This window comes from Ammodytes marinus (genome assembly GCF_949987685.1).
Source record: "Ammodytes marinus genome assembly, chromosome: 13".
NCBI classification, from domain to species: domain Eukaryota; kingdom Metazoa; phylum Chordata; class Actinopteri; order Uranoscopiformes; family Ammodytidae; genus Ammodytes; species Ammodytes marinus.
The window spans coordinates 15,991,917-16,012,458 of NC_137217.1; the positions used below are offsets into that span (position 1 = coordinate 15,991,917).

At 38.6% G+C, this 20,542-nt stretch overlaps 2 protein-coding genes and 1 pseudogene across 3 annotated transcripts; 1 reads left to right on the forward strand and 2 right to left on the reverse strand.

The window, feature by feature from the left end:
* Window positions 1-4,187: 4,187 nt before the first annotated feature.
* On the reverse strand, window positions 4,188-5,302 carry LOC307259603 (chemerin-like receptor 1; annotated as a pseudogene). The gene has a single exon. The product of its transcript is annotated as a chemerin-like receptor 1 (transcript).
* A 2,581-nt stretch (window positions 5,303-7,883) lies between these two features.
* fpr1 (formyl peptide receptor 1) lies at window positions 7,884-12,163 on the reverse strand. Its single transcript, XM_080040259.1, has 2 exons — window positions 12,119-12,163; window positions 7,884-10,777 (listed from the first exon to the last, which is right to left on the reverse strand). Exon 2 carries the CDS (start codon window positions 10,764-10,766, stop codon window positions 9,624-9,626), a length of 1,143 nt encoding a protein of 380 aa, XP_079896385.1. The 5' UTR covers window positions 10,767-10,777; window positions 12,119-12,163; the 3' UTR covers window positions 7,884-9,623.
* Window positions 12,164-17,778: 5,615 nt separating this feature from the next.
* LOC307260123 (trypsin-3-like) lies at window positions 17,779-19,016 on the forward strand (the record flags this gene model as incomplete). The annotated part of the gene is made up of 5 exons (XM_080040260.1): window positions 17,779-17,818; window positions 17,973-18,132; window positions 18,274-18,536; window positions 18,626-18,762; window positions 18,867-19,016. The coding sequence occupies 5 exons, from the start codon at window positions 17,779-17,781 to the stop codon at window positions 19,014-19,016; spliced, it is 750 nt and encodes a 249-aa protein (XP_079896386.1).
* Between the last annotated feature and the right edge of the window lie 1,526 nt (window positions 19,017-20,542).

Genomic DNA, 20,542 nt, shown 5'->3' on the forward strand with positions numbered 1-20,542 from the left:
GAATTATTATTATAATGTCCTTTGTTAATTAAAACCAAACTTTAAAACATTAAACATAGCCTATTAAATAAATAAGTATACATATTGGTACAATTTAGGATAAATTAAATAGGTTGTTGTGAATGTGTTGGGAGTAGCTTTTCAGTGGCTTATTTAAAACTTTGTTTAAATAGACTAGGCTACTGCTCTCTGCAGCTGAAGGAGTTGCCTTTCAAGCTAGAAAAAAGCGCCAACTTCTTGTTCTTACCGGCTTCAAAATAAAAGTCAACTCACGTTTGGCTAGTAACAGGCTTTTAATGTGAAGGCGCACAGGAAATGTTCTGTTTGTGCACGCGCTAACTTAACTGCGGTGCCGTCTCCTTCCGGTAATTGCCGTTGAAGCCGTGAAGTTTTTATACCTAGAATCCCTGCACGAGCACAGATCTCGAGCACACATCTTTCACCAGCCAAAGTGGAGGGTGGACTCAATAACTTACTTGCCTAAGACTCATTTACCCGCAGTGTTAATGTAGAGCCCTCTAAGCAGTGTTGTGCATCTCTCCTCTGTGTTTCAAAGACAGCCTCTCCTCATTATCAACCTGTCGCACGAGTGCTAATAGATTCGTATTCATCATCGCACGTGATCAATTTCAGTAGCAAATGCGATCAAAACTGTCGCACTGTACAGCCCTGAATGTGTTTGTTTGTTTGTTTCGTTCAGCGAGTACTCACATGCATCAACCCTTGTTGACTGCTCGACAACATGCTCGACACTCTCTGCTAAAAATGGTGCTCTTTATGTTCCATAAATATAAATACGTATTTCTATCCATGTTTATGATCTAGAGAGCCGTCCCATCATTTCCGGCTTCCGTATTTTTTCGGGACACACACAATACAGATTAGCGCCGCCTGCTGTTATGGAGACATTACGTCCCGCGCAAGCGCAGAGTGTACGGAAAGTCAGCAGTCAGTTTGGTGTGTTCTTTGCACTTTTTCGGCCGCGACGGGAAGACTGGAGCTCCCTGAATCGGCAGTCTCCATTTTCGGGTAGTCGGACTGGTGTGTCCTGGCCTTTAGGGTTTGTATACTAGGTGACCACAGCATCATGTGACAGTAGTGCAAATGACTGGAGGAGAAATTCAGCTTCATGGAGGGAACAGACAACCGTAGAAGTCAAGGTAAAGGTTGGTTGAATCAAGAATATCTTCATTGGTTGTAAGATAAACATTTTATGTTGTATATTTTGAGTGTATTTAATGCTAACTCTAAAAAGGACTTTTACAAGTTAATATAGCCTATTGCTTGTGTGACAAAATACATTTTCCACAAAAGTAATTTCCAACACTTTTCTCAGGTGATGAAAATGACTGTGATGGAAATGAGAAAAGTGAACTTATAAATGGATTTCATTTAGCTTATTTTACTAAGAAAGAATGCATGATAAGTTGAACAGTTAAAAAAAACATTTTATTAGCTATTTATACATATTATTCAATAACATTGTTTGTCACATGTAATTTCCAATACATTCTATCATTACCATCACAACATATATTTTGAAGTGAAAATCAAAAATAATAAACACAATAGTATAATTTTTTTGAATGGTTTTTAAAATTGTTCAGCTATTGATACAATCATGATTGTGTCATGTAATACATTGATTGAAAGACTTAAGTGGAATGGGGTTTCAGCTACATTAGATATTTTGAAAACAGCTAAGTTCGTAGTTTTGTTTAAAACCACATTTTTGAAGTGTGATGGAAATGACGATTTCCTCTGTTGTGGGGATAAAATGGCATAAATTATATGTTATTTAAATAATTTCAGCACATCAGGAAATGTTACAAGATGGAGAACTCAAACATATAAATAGATTTCTAAAAAATACTGTGTTAGATTTTCTAAAACATTCAGCACCAAAAAGTGTCTGTAGTTGAAGAATGCCCCATATATATCCCATACATCCAGACAGCTCCTTAATCCATATCGCCATTGATGGAGGATCCATAGTTGTCCAAAAAAGAGCAATGGCTGTCTTTGCCTGAAGGAGGCCAAAGTCCAGCAGTCTGGTCTTCCCTGATGCATGTGGAAAATTGTTTGGATACATTCCAAGCACACATCATTTTGGATCCAAAGGGACCCTGCTTTGAAATATTTCTGACAAGCATTATATAACTTCCTTCCAGAAATCCTGTATCCTTGAACATATAATGGAACACAGTTGCCTTCTAATCTACACATTTGGAACACACATCTGGGACATTAGCAGACATATGATGGAGCTTGACTGGAGTTATGTATGTTCTCACCAGCCACTTATATTGAAGTAGCTTAAATCGAGTATTTATAGTTTGTTTTAGTGCCTTTAAACAATCATTAAGCCAGTCTGTCTCATCTATATCTTCTTTTATGTCTATTTTCCAAGCGTTTAATTTATCTAGTGTTGAATCAGTACTATTTGTAATTAAGATAGGCTACTGTAATATTTAGATGAATGCGGCCCTTCTTTCCTAAGTTTGCAAGTGTTACTTCCTCAAGTTTTGAAAAAGGGGGTGGGTACATTATTTGTTTATATTTTGTTGACATGTAGCTTTTTAATTGTACATACTTGAAAAAGTGTTTTTTTGGGATGTGTTATGTCTAACACAATTGATCAAAAGAAAGCAAAGCTCCATCATCAACATATTGATCCATTATTTTCAGGATGCCTTTCGTATTCCATGGCCTAAGGAAGCCCTCCATCCTTTTTGCCAGGTGGAAACTATTCGTTACCCAAAACAGGAGTAAATCAAGATAATTCAGGCATGTCACCTACATGTTTATGTATGATTGTGTCAGACAAGGATTTTTTGTATGTTTTTTCAATTTCTTAATTTCTGAGGATTATAGATATACATGTAGTGGTAGTTCTGGTGTTGATGCTTGTTCAATATGTACCTAGGAAGTGCAGTCGTACAGAAATAATATGATGCTGAGGAGGTTAGTTGAGCCTGCCCAATCTTAGATTGTATCTAAGATTGTCAAATTTATCATGAAAAACTTTGGTAATGGGAATGGGAGTGTCTGAAAATAGTAAAATAATTGCGGTAGGACAGTCATTTTTATTAAATGTATTCGTCCGACCATAGATATAGGCAATGTGGACCAGCGAAATGCCATTACTTACTATTTATTTAATGTTCAGACCCTTAGAAAAAAGGTCCTACTATTATAGCCTATTTAGCCTATTGTTTTAATCAGCATTGTTGCCTTGGATGAAAGGTTTCCATAATTCAAACACAATTCTAGTTGAGTAGAGAAGTTTTCCACAATGTCTTTATTATAAGATTGTAACACACATCTTAACACAATAAACAAAACCATACAACATCATTGACTGAATAAAGAGGATGCAGAAGAAAATACCAAACAATTACAAATGTAATTCATTTGTGAAATAGTCTATCATAGATTTCATCCGATCAATCCCACCAATACACTGTAGACCTACACATGTATTATAAATGTTGTGATCTGAACAATAGACATTGATGTAAAAGCTACTGATAATCCAATGACATTTTTGTTTTGTTTCTTTTTGTTTTTATGTTCAAATGACAGAGGAGGTGCCCACAATATGACGGCCATTTCTTCTCAGGGGAAGCTGGGTTGAGTTGGTGTGAGTAGGAACTAGGAAGTAGCTGTAGATGGGGGCGATGCTTTTAAGAAATGTAATTGCTGTCACGCCACCATTTATGCTGTATTTCAGAATCAAATTCACTTCAGAAAATATTCTATATTCAGATATGTTCTGTGAGGTCAGTTATCTATGAATGTAAGCTATGATTAGAATATATTTAAATTACTGATTTTTTTTTGTTGCAGGCCCATATAGGCCTATAGGCAAGAACAAAGTAGTTTGAAACATAACTTAATTAAAAATTACAGCTGTGTTCCCTCCAGAAAATTGCATTTTACATATCATCTAAGCCTTTAGCTATAGGGCTGCATATAGGTCTATATATACATTTTCTCTATAGGATTAAATAAGACCACCTAGCCAATCAATAAATTGTCTCCATCAACCTCTGTGTCACTGTCAACTCTTTCAGAAGGAAATGTTTTAATATTATAAAATGTGCAAAAGGCCAGATAAAAAGAACATGAAATTAAAAGCATTCAGTTCAATTTGTAAAATGTCTTTCTTTGTGTGATGGACATTCTTATACATCAGTAGGAATTGACTTATCTCTGCTATGACTGGTTTCCACTAATTTTGTGTCAGTGTGAGAGCAAGATGTGTCCTCCTGGAAAGCAGTCTCCAATACACTCAGGATGGATTTACGGACTTTATCCTTGAAGTCTTGGCCCATGAACACATAGAGCAGTAGGTTCAGGCAACTGTTGAGGAAGGCCAGGCTGGTGGTTATAGGAATCCCAATGGTGGTGACATGGCCTATGTTTCATTTGTATGATCAGCCATGTGATTGACCATCTCAATTAGAGCCATGATGTGATAAGGAGACCAGCACAGGAAGAAAGCGGTAATGACAGCAGCTATGATCTTGAAGGCACGACCTGACTGGCTGGCCAGGTTGGGATTCCTCCGGATACGATGGATTATCACAGCATAACAGGAGACAATGACAGTGAAGGGGATAACAAATCCCAAGAGGAAACGGGTGATGGTCATGGCCTGATGACGAAACTGTCGCAGCTCTTTCACAGATAGTGTTTCATAATCATCGGAAAGGGCAAAGTTGTTGAAACAGTTGATAACTGGCCCATCATTACAGTATGATGGGGCAGTGTCCCTGAAGATGAAATCTGGAGCGCTGAGAATAAGAGCCAGCACCCAAACACCCAGACTCACACCGGACGCTTTTCGTACATTTCGGTGATTCTGGGCCCAGACTGGCCACACCACGGACACATATCTGTCCACACTGATGACCACCAGAATGTAGACACTGGCAAACATGTTCAGACAGCTCATGGTGCTGTTCAGTTTGCACATGAACTTGCCGAAAGGCCAATGGAAACCCAAAGCCAGATATGACACACTCAGGGGCAGGAAAGCTGTGAAGAGGAAGTCGGCCACGGCGAGGTTGAGGAACCAAACTGTGTTAACTGTTTTCTTCATCTTGAACCCGGTCACCCAGATAACCACTCCATTCCCGAGCACCCCGAGAACAAAGGCTAGGCAGTAAACGATGAGAGACATGATGTTGAGAGAATATCCCAGCTCAGCATAGTTGTCGTCGAAATTCTGAGAACCATTTATTCCACATACATCTGTTGTATCGATATGATCGGAAGGGGCAGCAGTTATCTCCATCATTGTCTTTGGGCTGCAATGGTAACATGATGAAAAAATATGATTTTTTATATGAAGTACATTGAATTGTGACGAGATTGCTTATCTTAAAAATAGGAACAAACTACAGTCACTGATGACGAGTGTTTTAAATGCACTTAGCACAATGATTTAAATTCAACATTAAATGAGCTATTCTCCAGATCTATACAATGGTATAAATTACAATACAATAGATGAGATTTACCAGATCACATAATATGTCAAATGGCTTGCTGAGAAATGTATATTTACACATAATGTAGAAACCTTTTTTTATAACCTGCAAATGAGCTTGGCTTTGCAGCAGCTTCCATTTTGAGCAGAAGGTGTGAATTGTTGAAACAGTTTTCCTCATAGTTCTCAATGTCAGTTATATCATTATTATGCTGCCTCCAATTAATCAATCTGTCTTCAGCTTCATCATTGGTGATAATTAACACTCACCACTGCATTCTGTTTGATAGGTTGGTTAGCCTACACTGTTTGGAAGCAGAACACTTCCCGTGTGTGATTTACCAACCATCTGTCTATTCTCTTGCAATCCAAGGACTATTATTTTGTTTCCATTATATTATTATTTATTGTTAACAAACTGTTGGGGAGTTGCCCTGGGATGAAATTCCCCTTAAAATAGAGACTTGTATTTATGGGGAAATCTATTTAATGACCAACATTTTCTGAAAAGTTTTTGACAGTAGTTTAACATTTTTGTAAATAAACATTTTATTCTATACAGCAAACTTTCTCAGAAAGAACACATATCTTATTTTGAAAAATTTATATTAATTCCTTTATTATTCACATCCTCTATACCCCAAATAAAATGTCTATTTAACTACCCTTTTCGATTCAGCACGCATTAAAATATAACATTCTAAGAATAACAGAGGTAACTCACCTTTCTCAAAGCTATTCAGCGGATGGAGGATGAATCTGTATCAGATGTGTTCAAACTGACAGATTAAAATGGATTGATCTGCCGGCAGTAATTTGACGTCAATTAATTCCCACTATGAGGCATAGCAGCATGTGTCAAAGCAGCGTCAAAGCAGCATACGTTTAATAGAACCCCCTTTTTAACTGTAATTTTAAGGAAATTGCTCAAGTCCAGGCTGTTTACAGCATGTTGCATACGTCATCCTGTTTTGTAATTCTTATCAAATGTTCATCTGAAATTTTGAAAGCAGTTGGCCATAAATGAAGAAATAAGTTTGAGCAATTAGAAGGTCTCGTCACAAACAGTAAGTAGGCCTACTGACATCACTTTTATACTCAAACACACCAAACAATAATATTGAGTCCTTGAATTCCAAATGATATACTTTATTGTACGCCAGTGTGATTGATGTTTTTTTTTGGTTTCTGTATAGGAGTCCATTGTGGGTCATTGTTCGTTAATTAAGACTGTGGACATGCCATGGCTGCTGATGATGTCACAGAGCTGTGAAGGAATTAATAAACAGATGAAGGAAAGAGATGTAAGACGAGGTTCTTTATCAACCTGGCAAATGAAAATGAAAACGCAACACTATATTTGACTTTTTATTTTGCTATGTGACCCCAAAGAAGAAAAGCATGCCAATCAGATTAAAAAAACAAACAATTTACCACCAAGAAGCACAGCATTATGTGATGACAGAGGTTAGTACAAAAGTGGATTTGTTCTTGCTGCTATTAAGTTACTGTCTCCACTTCTACAGTTTGCTTTGAATTTAATTCCTACGATTCACTCGCAGTTCTAGTCTAGACTACCTTCTGTACTTTGAGCAGCAAAGATTGGTCCCAAAAATGTACAAAGATCACATCAAATGACAACATAAAACTAGCAATGATAGAGTACAACACATTTTAATCAAGCCACTTCAAATTCTATCTCGAAACTAAGGGAATTGTCGTAGATGTTAAACAATTTTTTTTTTTTGTAAATAGCACAGGATCCTTCCTGACTGCTAGACTGAATGCAATTAAGAGAGAACAGAATTTGAAGGACACGATTCACAGCCATTAATACTGCAAACAGATTTGCAGACCCTTTTTTGCTCGATTAAAGGCAACAAATCTATCAGTATGCTCCAATGATTTCTCACTCTTTGGCTGTCCTTGATATGAGAAGCAAAATAAGGATTTCTGGCAAAACTTCACCTACATCCAATGTGCATGGATAAGGGAAAAAAGTCTGAGGGGATTAAAACTCCAGCAACACTTGTGATATGAAGAACAGCTTTGTTGTCAGAACATGTTTCACACATCATAAAAGACATTAGAACATTTAAGTGACATTAAAGTCATCGATATGAAAAGCACCTATATGGACAGCAGCTTTTCCTACAAGATCAGTCTGTATTAATACAATAAAGAATAACTGCTATAAGAAAAAAATACTTTCTGTGACTGGCTTGTCAGTTATGATAAATTATTTTAAAGGTGTTTCTTCAGCTAAATTGTGTATGAGACAAATACACAAACCCCTCTTTCTGTATATGAAGGAAAGAGGGACTATTCCATCTTTTTTAAGTTATGTGATGATTATGAGATGTACATCATGAGTGGAAAAAGGGTTGAATCTGAGTCATACTTTAATAATGGAAATTATGGAAACCAGCAAGAACCACACTAACAGTCATCATCATCATCATTTATGGACTCTAAGTAGAGTTTGCCACTAGGGCAAAAAATAATAACACAAAATAGATTAATTATCATTTACATTGTTTACATTAGAATTATGGTTTTAATAATAGGTTTGTGCTATATTACAACATATCACATATAGGCCTACCTAAGTCAAATAGTACATAAAATATGATTTGTTAATCGACAGGAACATATTTGTAAACTGAATCTTCTGTAATGATATTTATGGTGCAAAATAAATTCATTTGTCGAGGCTCCTGCGATGTTAATAATTGGTGGTTTGCCTTTGTCTTTTTGATACTAAGATTCATTTCTGTTTTGTGTTTTTTTGCAGTTGGTCAGCCAAAAAAAACAAGACAAGATCAAGGTAATATTGGACACTTTGCACATTGAGAAAAAAACTGGCAAATGAATCAATGAAAATAATCTTTACTTTCAGCTAAAAAAAGATGTGAAAAAAAAATTATACATAACATTCGCAGACTATGGCACAACATGCATGCATTTAGGTTGAGGCTGACCCCAACACAACTAACAATGATCAAACTAAGCCATACAATGCAGCTGGTATTTTAAGCACAATAATCTCATAGTTACTATCATATACATTAATTAGGCTTACGTCAGCCTGTTTGGGTGCTGAAAGGTACACAACATGTGTGGGGTAGATGTGTAAAAGTCAAAAGTCAGTTGAATCCATTTTTGTGTTATTTCCACATGGCAAGCAGCAAGGGACACAGACGATACAGAATAATTTTCATAATGGAAATTAAAATACAGATAGAATTAGTTATACTAAAGCTAGTGTAAATATATTGTAACTACAAACTTCACTTTCAGTTTTTAAGTAACCAAAGATGTGCCCAATTTTGTCATGTACAAACAGGATGTGTCGGGTGTGGTGGGGATATTAGCAAATCATTTGCTATGAATCTGTTTGTGCAAGTCTTCAGCACCTCATTTAACAACATAGATTATATAGTCAGTTAAATCTCTTCTACACCTATATGTTAGTTTACAGCCAAGTGTATTCTATTGCAAGAGAGGCATAATGCTCTTTCTCAAACTGCCATAATTACTCTGTTTGTGACAGATAAAAAACTCAAAGTGCCCTTGATGGATCAAGTCTTACGCTTTGTTTTCTTGGCTTGAATAAACGTAATACCTTGTTTGAAATGTCGACTGCTTTCTCTTTTCACAATAATTGAGAAGACCTTATAGGCCTGCTGTGGTACAGGTTATTCAATGTAGGTGAATTTCTTTTTCAGTTTTCTGTCTTTACCTATTGTAAAGCACTTTGTAGTCTCTGGTTTTGAGAACAGCTGTATAAATACATTTCCACCTTTCCACCATCACAAATTATTGTACAATACTGCCACCTGTCTGCCTCAGCATATTGAAAGTACTGTAGGTTAAGTTAAGAAGCAGAATTTTGTTTTTAGCCTCAATCAGTTAGGGTTAGGGGTTTCATCAAACCCACATGAATTTAAACTGTAACGGTGGAAATGTTTCAATCGCAGATAATGCATTTAGGCCTAGATCACCTTCAGGGTCGAAGAGTTAAAAAAACAAACAAACAAAAACAACTAAATCTAACAAAAAAGATATGTGTTATATACAGTTACATTTTCTATGTACAGTTACAGTATTCGTGTCATGGGCATCCTTATACTTCGGCATCAGATACAGACTTTTCTTTGCTGCGACTGGTGACCATTGAGTTTGTGTAGGTATAAGATCGAGAGACCTCCTCCTGGAAAGCAGTCTCCAATACATTCAGGATGGATTTACGGACTTTATCCTTGAAGTCTTGGCCCATGAACACATAGAGCAGTGGGTTCAGGCAACTGTTGAGGAAGGCCAGGCTGGTGGTTATAGGAATCCCAATGGTGGTGACATGGCCTAATGTTTCATTTGTATGATCAGCCATGTGATTGACCATCTCAATTAGAGCCATGATGTGATAAGGAGCCCAGCACAGGAAGAAAGTGGTGATAACAGCAGCGATGATCTTAAAGGGGCGACTTGACTGGCTGGCCAGGGTGCGGTTTCTTCTGAGGCGATGGATTATCACAGCATAACAGGAGACAATGACAGTGAAGGGGATAACAAATCCCAGGAGGAAACGGGTGATGGTCATGGCCTGATGACGAAACAGTCGCAGCTGATTCACAGATGGTGTTTCATAATCATCGGAAAAAGCAAAGTTGTTGAAACAGTTGACAATGTCGTCGTTGTTGTATGATGGTCCGGTGTCCCTGAAGATGAAATATGGGGCGCTGAGAATTAAAGCCAGCACCCAAACACCCAGACTCACACCGGACGCTTTTCGTACATTTCGGTGGTTCTGGGCCCAGACTGGCCACACCACGGACACATATCTGTCCACACTGATGACCACCAGAATGTAGACACTGGCAAACATGTTCAGAAAGCTTATAGTGCTGTTCAGTTTGCACATGAACTTGCCGAAAGGCCAGTGGAAATCCAAAGCTGTGTATGTCACACTCAGGGGCAGGAAAGCTGTGAAGAGGAAGTCGGCCACGGCGAGGTTGAGGAACCAAACTGTGTTAACTGTTTTCTTCATCTTGAACCCGGTCACCCAGATAACCACTCCATTCCCGAGCACCCCGAGAACAAAGGCCAGGCAGTAAACGATGAGAGACATGATGTTGAGAGACTGTCTCAGCTCAGCATGCTCATCCTTATAGTCATACTCGTCATCGTCATCATACAGGGAGACATTTTTTCCAGTAGCATCTGTTGTATTGATGGGATAGAAAGGGCTAGCAGTCATTAGCTCCATCATTGTCTTGAGACCTGCAATAAAAACAAACAAACCAAAATGTTTAACTATTTAAATTTGACCTAGAGGCCAAAACCAGTCCCTAATAATGTGTCCCTATTATTTTTTTAAACTACATTTTTTAATCAAGTTATAACATAACTTATACTGTATATATCATTATATAAAAATATCTTAGAAACTAAATCAAAAAGATATGTCTTGCACAACTTACCTACCTGAGTTGCAGTCAATGGTAGACTGGATCAGCAGGAATAACTTATTTAAATGTCTCTAAAAAAAACTGTTAAGTGGCTTGGTCTAGTATTTCAATAAGTTATATAACAAAACTACAACTGGTAAAGAATACTGCTGCACGTGTAGCTCTCTCATGTGGGTTGAGATCAAATTTCAGTAAAATGCATTAAAGTCTTTCCTGGTTTAAAGTTAAAAATAGATTACAGTATTCACTGATGGTTTTCTAACGGAATGTCATAACAACTAAAACTCCCTTTTACTTTGTACAAAAAAACTATTCTTTAGTTACACACCATAAAAAATGCATGCAGTTGGAGGTCGTTTTATTTTACTGAAAGCAAAAAAAAATATCAGAGCAATATTCTTTAACATACAGCAGGCTCCAGAGCAATGTGTGAATGGAACTTGCTCACAAATAATATTAAACAATAAAACAAAAATAAATCACTTAAATAATATTACCTTCAAAGACACGTAGTAGTGTGGTGGTCACATGGTCTTTTTTGCTATCACTTATAATGTAATGTCCGCTTTTCTTTGATTTTTGTTTCATTGAATCAACAGTATGTTTTGTAAATGTAGATTAGTTGTAGGCCTATTTTGTGTAATGTGATTGTGTTAATTATATTGTCACATTGAAAACTGCAGGACCCCAGGAAGAATATTTATAGGCTAGCTTATGCTGAAACTTATGGGGATCCGAATGAACAAACAATCAAACCTAACCAATTTTCCAATTGAATGAAATTCACAAGAATGTAGCCTACGCATAAAACGGTAACTGGATAGCCTAATGATGAGCACTTTATTTTTTGCATGTTAAGGATCATGAGTAAACACAATAATTAAAAAACACTGTTCTGCATAAAAGAAAGTGTTCCCACGCACCAAAGGCACAAGTCACAGTTTGACTTTTTTTCATCGTTAATTGTCAATAAAGACGTAAAAAAGCAGCAAACTTTCTGAAACGAAGCGGTTAAAATTCGAGACTAAGATTTTCCAGAACATGCTTTAGTCTAGCCTACAGCCTTCATAAACTGCTTTTATTTCCCACAATTTCGCGTGACACGCCGAGCGAAAAAGCTCTTTCAAGGATATACAGTATAAAGGCAATTTACCTCTCTCGATAGCGCCAGTCCGATGAGGATGTGTCCCGGGACGAATCTGACTAGCGAAGACAGTGGGACTAGTGGAGTTCTGACTCATTAAATATGTGACGTCATCGCTCACGCTGAGGCGGAACCTGATGCGCGTGCACTCTGCTCCTTGAAGACCATCAAACCTCTTGCACTGTAGCCTATGCGTTCGGCTGTTCATGCTTTACAAGTTCAGTATTTTGACATTCTATAAAACTTTTTGGGCTTAAATGATCTACGGGTGATATTAATGTATGGACCTACAGTTTGAAAATGCAGTTTGAAAGCTTTGATTTATTTTAGTAGCAGACAAATGTACAGCCTACATGATGCTGTCTCAATAGCAGATCTTATATCTGTGCTGCTAATCGGAAGTTTGTGCAAAAATCCTGCCTAGACGCGACGTTGTCAAATGCGGCATGATAGACCCTTTGGCCTCTGGGAAACTCCACATGTGAAAACACCAAGTAACCAAACCAAAGTGAATGCATAAATTGTGGGTTGTTGAGATGACTACCTGGGAGAGAGTGGAGCGGTGCACCAGTGATCCCGCTGAGTAATGTGTTTTCCTCCATGGGGGCTGAGGTCATGTTTGCATGGGACTTGAAGTGTAAAGGCTGTGTGTTGACTGTTTGAATCGACATCTGGACATACAGGTTACATGTTTTTACTGTCCCCTCCTTTTGCGCTACACTAAAAGCAAATCACAGCAGCATCTGTCGATAATTTAGGGTTAGGGCTTGCCAAAAAGCAGGCTACTCCCTCTGTGCCACTGTCCATTGGAAGCTGGACATATAACCTTTGTGCCTATGCAGAGTCACACAAAATAGATCTGAAGTTAGAATTCATCTTTTGGTATGAGCTTATTTAAATATGGGTCAGTAATGGGTTACTTTTCATGGTTTAAAGTCATCAGTCTCATTTGTCAGGAACCTAAATTAGATCTATCTTTGAAACACATGACCATGCGAGAAGAATACTCATAAAATATGAAACAGTTGCTGTAAGCATTGATATACACTACTAAAGAGAACTCAAAAAGTTTGTATATAGAATGTTGTTTTCAACTTTTGAAGCGCAGTCGTTTTCTTTAGTTAATTCAAACTACAAACATAAAATAAAAACTCACTCGTTACACTTCCCAATGCATTCCTGAAACATTTGACTTTTCACTTTATGCCAAAAAAGGTGCATAAATTCAGGAATCACTATAAAATGGGTCTAGCCAACAACCGCAGACCTGATTGCTAGTTCAAACCAAAAGATAAATTATCCACCCACCCTCAGGAAAATCCAAAATATAATTCCTAGCAATTCAACATGTTTGGCACATTCCTGCTGTGTTTGTACTTCATACAGCATATATCCAAGTAACATTCACAGAGTACTGAGAATTTGGAAATACAATCTATTCAAGACATTGCAATAACATGGAACTACAAAATGAAATAACTAAAAGGGTTTAAACTTTATTTTGAAGAAAAAACAGAGCAAATAATAAGATTTTGAGTTACATAGACTGAAATTCTGATTCATCTGTCTACTGTGCTGGAATCACCGAGGGTCTGATGAAACACAGAGTACCCAATTAATCAAGTTAAATCTGCAGAAATGCATCACAACAGGATTAGAGGAAGATATATAACAAGAGCAAGATTGAGGTATGGACATGGGGGAGAGTTGGCTGGAGAGACCGAAAGACTCAGTCTCATGTCCCCAGAGTGCAGCCCTACCTTTCAGTTGAGAAATTATGTTTCATCTGAGTTTAACTTCATGGTCATATTTCCTCCCACATGGTTCCTCTCTACCCCTGTTTTTTGCTGTGCGACGACCCACGCATATTTGCACATTTCTATGACATCGTTGTAAATTAGTTGGGCTTTTTTGCGCAAAGATTGGAGTGGAAAATTTCATATTGGATGGACTGTTTCCTCAAATCCCAGTAATCTGCGTTTCTTCACATTTCACTTGTGAAGTTCAAGCTAAAGTAACAGTGTGCAAGGTACATTCTTTCAATGTGTATGTGGCTCAAGTTGAGTAGCATCTCAATGTTGACATTTGATCAACAGGAATATTTACCTGAACATCACATAGATGGCACATAATTTATTGGAAGTTGAATTTAAACTGCAACCCCTAAAGTGTAAATACATTATATAAATAATGTGTTGATTAAAAACTGGCTACATCTTAAAAATCTTCATCTGAGGTTGTGCTACAAACAACTGAAACAATCAGACAAAGAGGCATTTTAGTGTTGGTGATGATGGCTATGATGATCTAAACCACACCAGTTGTTCTCACGGTCAAACACAATGAGGCTCAGGATCTTGAACTGATCAGGTTGGCTGATCAGTGTGAGCCCCAAGAGCTGCCCAACCCTAAAACTGACTCCCACTCTAATGTACACACACCCCACACAGGAACTGTGTCCTGCCAATACTCCAGATGTGAGGGGGAGGAAGGAAGGAAAGAGAGAGTGGAAGAGAGAGAAAGAGAGAGGGGGTGAAGGAGGGAGAGACCCTACATGTCTGTGTATGTGTCTGCGTACATGCTCTTAGTCCCTGCAGGAGTTCGGAGCAACACCCTTTTTTCAGTGTGTAGGAGGACTCATTTATCTGTTATCATTGCCTCTTGTTTCTCCGGATGCATAAATATTCAGCATCTGAATATTCTTCCCCACTGAGAGATATTTTACACCAGGACCAAAAACAATTCACTATAACTACAGGAAACAGTTTAAAATGAGCTGACCCAGTTTACTTTTTCATTACTCCAAGACTACAGTGGACTGTTCAGCTCCATTTGTAGCACTAAATGACTTTACTGTTTTGGCTGAAGTCTAGACAGTTTGACTACTTTGTTTAATTCAGTTATGATCCTATTGAGCAATACATCCTCCACTTTTCATTTAAAATGTGCGTTTTTTTTTTCTGTATAGTTTTGTGACAGAACTTAATGGCAGAGCGTTTTGCTAGTGTCTGTAGGGGATATTAATAGCTATCCCAAGGCTATAGTTTGAGGGAAGCCTTCAGAGCCCAGGGCTTGCCAGGGTTCTTGATTTACCAACCAAACGTGCAATTATGTGTTTGCCGCACAAATACCAATTTGGGTGTGTAAAACAACGAGTGGAGGTTTAAAGGGAATTTACTTTTAGGAGAGGGGTGATATAAGCAGTTGGTGTTTGGGGGGGTTTTGCTATTCACTACAGTTTGGAGGTTCGGGGAGAAACCCTGAAAGGCACAACTAAAGTGTATGTCTGTGTGTTGGACAGTGAAGTAGGCCTACTAATGACATACTCCAGCTCCAGCAGTATTTTTCTTTGCTGCGGAGTGCAAAACATTGCAAGCTCATAGTGTTTTTAAATCCACAAGTTCCTCTGTGAAATGGTGGTAAACTAACTGCTGTGTTGAAACTTCTAGACTGAAGCAGCGCAGCCAAAAAGACACAAACAGTGGGAATCTGCAAACCTCAAAGGTTTGTTGATCTAGTTGCGTTTTGCTGACTGGAAATCAAACCCTTCTCTCACGGGTGTGGAGAGGTCAGGAATTTTGTTTTTCAAGACAAAAAAAAAACTGTACCAATGGCTTTGGCTACTATGGCTCTGTGACAGTTTTTTCCATGAAATCCACCACACACGGGGGAAAAAAAGCAGAACCTCAATAACCTAAACCACTTCCTTACATTCGTTCCTACTTTCAACCACAACGGCTGGTCCCCCCTCTGCAGACCTAAAGGGATATGAATAATCTGCATGGGCTCTTTCTGACAGCAAACAAGCCTGGCAATGAGTAATTCATACAGTTCTCTGATACAGTGCCCTCTCTGTCTGAGGGTATTTTAAGGTACAGTGGAATGAGATTAGGGGCTTTTCTAAACAGGCGGCACCAGATGGTGAAATCAATTGAATTGTTGATCTTTTTAATGTGTTGTTAAGGGTGGCAAAAGCTGGTGGGAAAAATGCTGTGGTGCTGGTCATTGTTGAAGGTCAGTGGCAGTTTTAGATATCAGGGACAGCTGCAAAGTATTTATCTCGTTTCTCCATTCATCCAGCTGATCACATCCTGAATGCTGTTTTGCAGTCGTGCAACCAAACAGCCATCTGGGTGTCATGTGTGAGAATATCAAAGACGTTTCTGGGCAATTAGCTCAGGGACTCTTTGCATTTGTTGAACAGTTTTTACGATTTTGGCAATATACTTTTTTCTCTAATAAATGCCCCCAAAACGTTGTGTAGCCTTATTGAAAACTCAGTGAAAATGCATCACTAAGATCCAGTGAAATCTTGACATAACAAGTGAACAAACAAACACAAGATCAGAACATGGCAATCATATGGAACCCAAGGCGTTTTTATCTTCACAAAGAGTAAGTATCATGGAAGAATGTTCCAAGTTGTTACACTTGATTGCAATCAAAGAATAAAAGTGACGATGTGCAGGTTGCACAAGAAATGAGGCAGACGGTTTGAGTGCCACACAGTAATGATTGTGGGGGGAACTTGCCTGTGCTGGATGGGAATGCGTTGTATTTAGCCTTAAGTGTATAATCACAGGGTTTGCTTAAATGTACCCTCACATTTAAATGTTTTCCTGTCTGAAGCTGATAAACACCTTTGCTCATACATGAGTAACAGAGCCTACACCTCTTAGTACCTTTTCATTTTTAAACAGTGACTCAGCAATGACAGACAGTTTTGCAATTTTGTTGTATTGTAAAGTGTTTTAAAGTGTTGCTTTTTTAATTGCGTATAGGGCTGTGCCAGTAAAAATGGACTAATAAGAAATAAAATTAATTAAAAAAAAAAATGATTTCTGTATAAACAACTAACATTTCAGTGGTAACATAAAGGAAACTGAATTTGCTCACACCGTAACACATTTTCTAAAGATGTGTCTGTTTTAGAACTATCAATTTACATCAAGGTTGAGCAATGGAAAAGGTGAAAATATTAACCTACTCAGATCATGTAGTGCAACACAGCAGCTTCATACTGCGTGTATCCAGACAGCAGCTTGCTGATAAGCAGCCTATCCTATGTGAGTAAGCAGAACATTGAAACAGTAAAATACTATGCAGTCTTAAACCACATCAGTTACACCCACAGTCTTACTCAAAATCCTCATAGGTGCACGTCACTTTGTGGTCGACTTGAAGGCAGTACACACACGTCATATCCAGTTTGTGATCGTACAATAAACCTATAGGGGGAAAAAAACATTGTGACGCAGTTTATTTTAAAAGTTGCCACTGATGCCAAAATGAAATTTAGATTTTTACAAAGAGCTGTGAGCTTAAATGAAGCCAATAATTCCTCTCTAAATCATAAAAGAAAAAACATACAGTACTTGCTGACTGAGAGACAACTGACAAAGGGGGATTCCAAAGGTTGGTATTTGCTAATAGTTTTCTCATCTGTGCTGTTTTTCCCAGTTCTTTTCAGTTAAAATGAAAACATTTTCACTCTTTTATTGTATACAGTACATTAAACGCAGTGTTCTGGGGAAATGTAACACATGTTTGGTGCTCACTGTGTACCTCTGACGATGGAAGACCTTGAGAGAAAGTAGATAAGAGACCTTAAATACCTGAAACTAAGAGGGTGAGAGCACATTTAATTGCCAGCCATAAAGACAGAAGGCATGAAGCTTGTCCTTCTTCTGACTCTCTTCGGAGGGGCAGGTATTGTACAGAAATGATAGTTACTGTATGATGTCTGATTATGGGTCACCGAATGACGCCACACACTCACTTATTTAAACGATTAGTCATAGATCAAGGCACTGATAACATACTTTTCTCCGTGTTTGTCACTTCTTTATTTACTTCTTACCAGTTGCAGCTGCCCTGATCGAAGATGACAAGATTGTTGGAGGGTACGAGTGTCCCAAAAATTCTGTGCCCCACCAAGTGTCTCTCTTCACTGGGTACAACTTCTGTGGTGGGACTCTTCTGTCTGACGAGTGGGTGCTCTCTGCTGCACACTGCAAAACAAAGTAAGATCGCTACCTGTAAAATTGTAATAGCTGGTTGAACCTGATGGATTCATAAAAACTTCAAATCAAGTTTTTCATTGAAATTGGAGTTGCTTTTCCCGGAGTACAAAGTAGCTTAATCAATGGGTCATTGTCTTCCAGGTCAGATGTAGAAGTTCGGCTTGGAGAGCACGACATCTGGGAATTTGAGAACACAGAACAGCACATTATGTCTGGCAAGTTCATCAGACACCCAGACTACAACTCCCGCACACAGGACAGCGACATCATGCTAATCAAACTGAGTCGACCTGCCACTCTCAACAGCTATGTCCGCCCCGCTAGGCTTCCTTCAAAATGTGCCATTGACGGGACAATGTGCCATATCTCCGGATGGGGCAGTCTTCGTCCCAGCAATGATGGCTGTGAGTTGCACATTGGCGCTTTCTTGATATCTAGGAATACTCTTTTTCAGGCCGTCATTTTTACATACAAATACTGGTGTCTTTTCCAGCGAGGTACCCTGCTAAGTTGCAGTGCCTGGATGCCCCTCTCCTGAGCGATGACACATGCTTCAATGCGTATCCTTTCCAAATCACTGAAAACATGATCTGTGCTGGCTTCTTGGAGGGAGGGAAGGACTCATGTCAGGTAACACTCAGATCATGGCTCCTGCAACACAAGAGTGTGTCTGCCATTTGATATAAAAGTATGCCCCAGTGAGGATACAGTAACCTCTTTTTTGTTATCTTCAGGGTGACTCCGGGGGTCCCATGATGTGCGACGGAGAACTCCAGGGAGTAGTGTCCTGGGGGCATGGCTGCGCTCTGAGAAAGAAGCCCGGGGTGTACACCAAAGTCTGCAATTACATCTCCTGGATCAAGGACACCATGGCGTCTGGCTGAGCGGCAACTATTTTAGAGAATTCAAATGTGAACTGGCATCACCAGTAAAGTCAACTTTACTAAGTGCTTTGTGTGTACAGTGTAGTATTTCGAGGACAGAGTATCTAAGAATATTAAATCTTGTGTGAAGAGAAGCACATGTGCCTTTCCCCCTCTGAATTTTGTTTTGCCACCGTCTTTGCCAAACTGCAAATAGAAGTCTGTCATGCTACATTTATTACAGACTGCTGTGTCTAACTTTTCCTCATTACACACACACACACACACACACACACACACACACACACACACACACACACACACACACACACACACACACACACACACACACACACACACACACACACACACACACACACACACACACAGTGTCTGCTACAACGAGAAGCTAATGCTTTCACCTAGACTCACAGGTGTTTTAAAGTCCACTTCCAACACTCTAAAAGCTCTAAAATGACAAGGAATCGGCAGGGATTTTTCTTGCACAGGGGACTTCAGTAAAACACAGAACAGTTTTTGAACAAACCTGGTGTTTACAGTCAGACAACAGTAAATCACCAAAGGCAAAAAAATGCTGCTACACCGCTCTCTGTGGGTTGAAACGGTAAAAGCATTTTTCACACTAGGGCCACACGCCATAATCACTGATGATGGAGCTCTGCTACACTTAGACAGCTGACAATACCCAGCGACCTTTTTGGCTGTAGTTCATTAAAATGATATGTGATTACAATTGTTCCATGATGCATTGGTCTGGCTTGTAATGTAGGCGCTATTTGTGTTTTGAGTAAAATGGAAAAGTAATTTTCAATGATTATCAAGCAGAGCTTTGAGCCTCTAAGGAGTCACCAATTCCCTGCCAGTGACACTGCTGCATAACCTCTTAGCGGAAGGGCACAGGCTGGCAATCAAACGGCATCAGGTGCACACATGAGAATGCTATACCCCGAATGATTTAAGGGGATTTTGGTTGCTTGGGTGTGGCACAAAGCAAAGGAGTGAGTCACTAGGCATTTGCTTGACCGCCGAATAAAGACTTAACAAGCTTTCTGAGGACTCATAGCCTATGCACAATAAATAGCTCTCATTGCTATGAAGCATGGTGGATGCTTGCTTTTTTTACATTTCTTTTTAAACATGGCCTTGGATGGGATGTTGATTCTAGAAACACAGATGTCCATGTTTTGAATCTCACAGAAATCCACAAACCATGTTCACGCGCTACTTAGAAGTTATGGCGGTTTGGTAAAAGAGTCATTCAGTTATCTCCTTTACAGTAAATATTCTTAATGTGGCCACAGACAGCAAGGCAGTTAGTTGTGTAAATGATTAGCCACGGACTTATCAGAAGTAGTGTACACTATAGTAGTTTAGCGATCGCCTTTCCATTAAAAAGGAAATAGAAGCAAAGTAAAAAAAAATAATAATTAAATAAAAAAGTAATTGGCTTAGTAATAAATCAATCTGAATGGTATGTACCAGAGTAAACAGACATACTTAAGAATATATATAAGAAAAGATAACAA

Bases quoted from the DNA above. Each gene is read 5' to 3' on its own strand.
- fpr1 (XM_080040259.1), bottom strand. From the start codon at position 10,766: ATGATGGAGCTAATGACTGCTAGCCCTTTCTATCCCATCAATACAACA.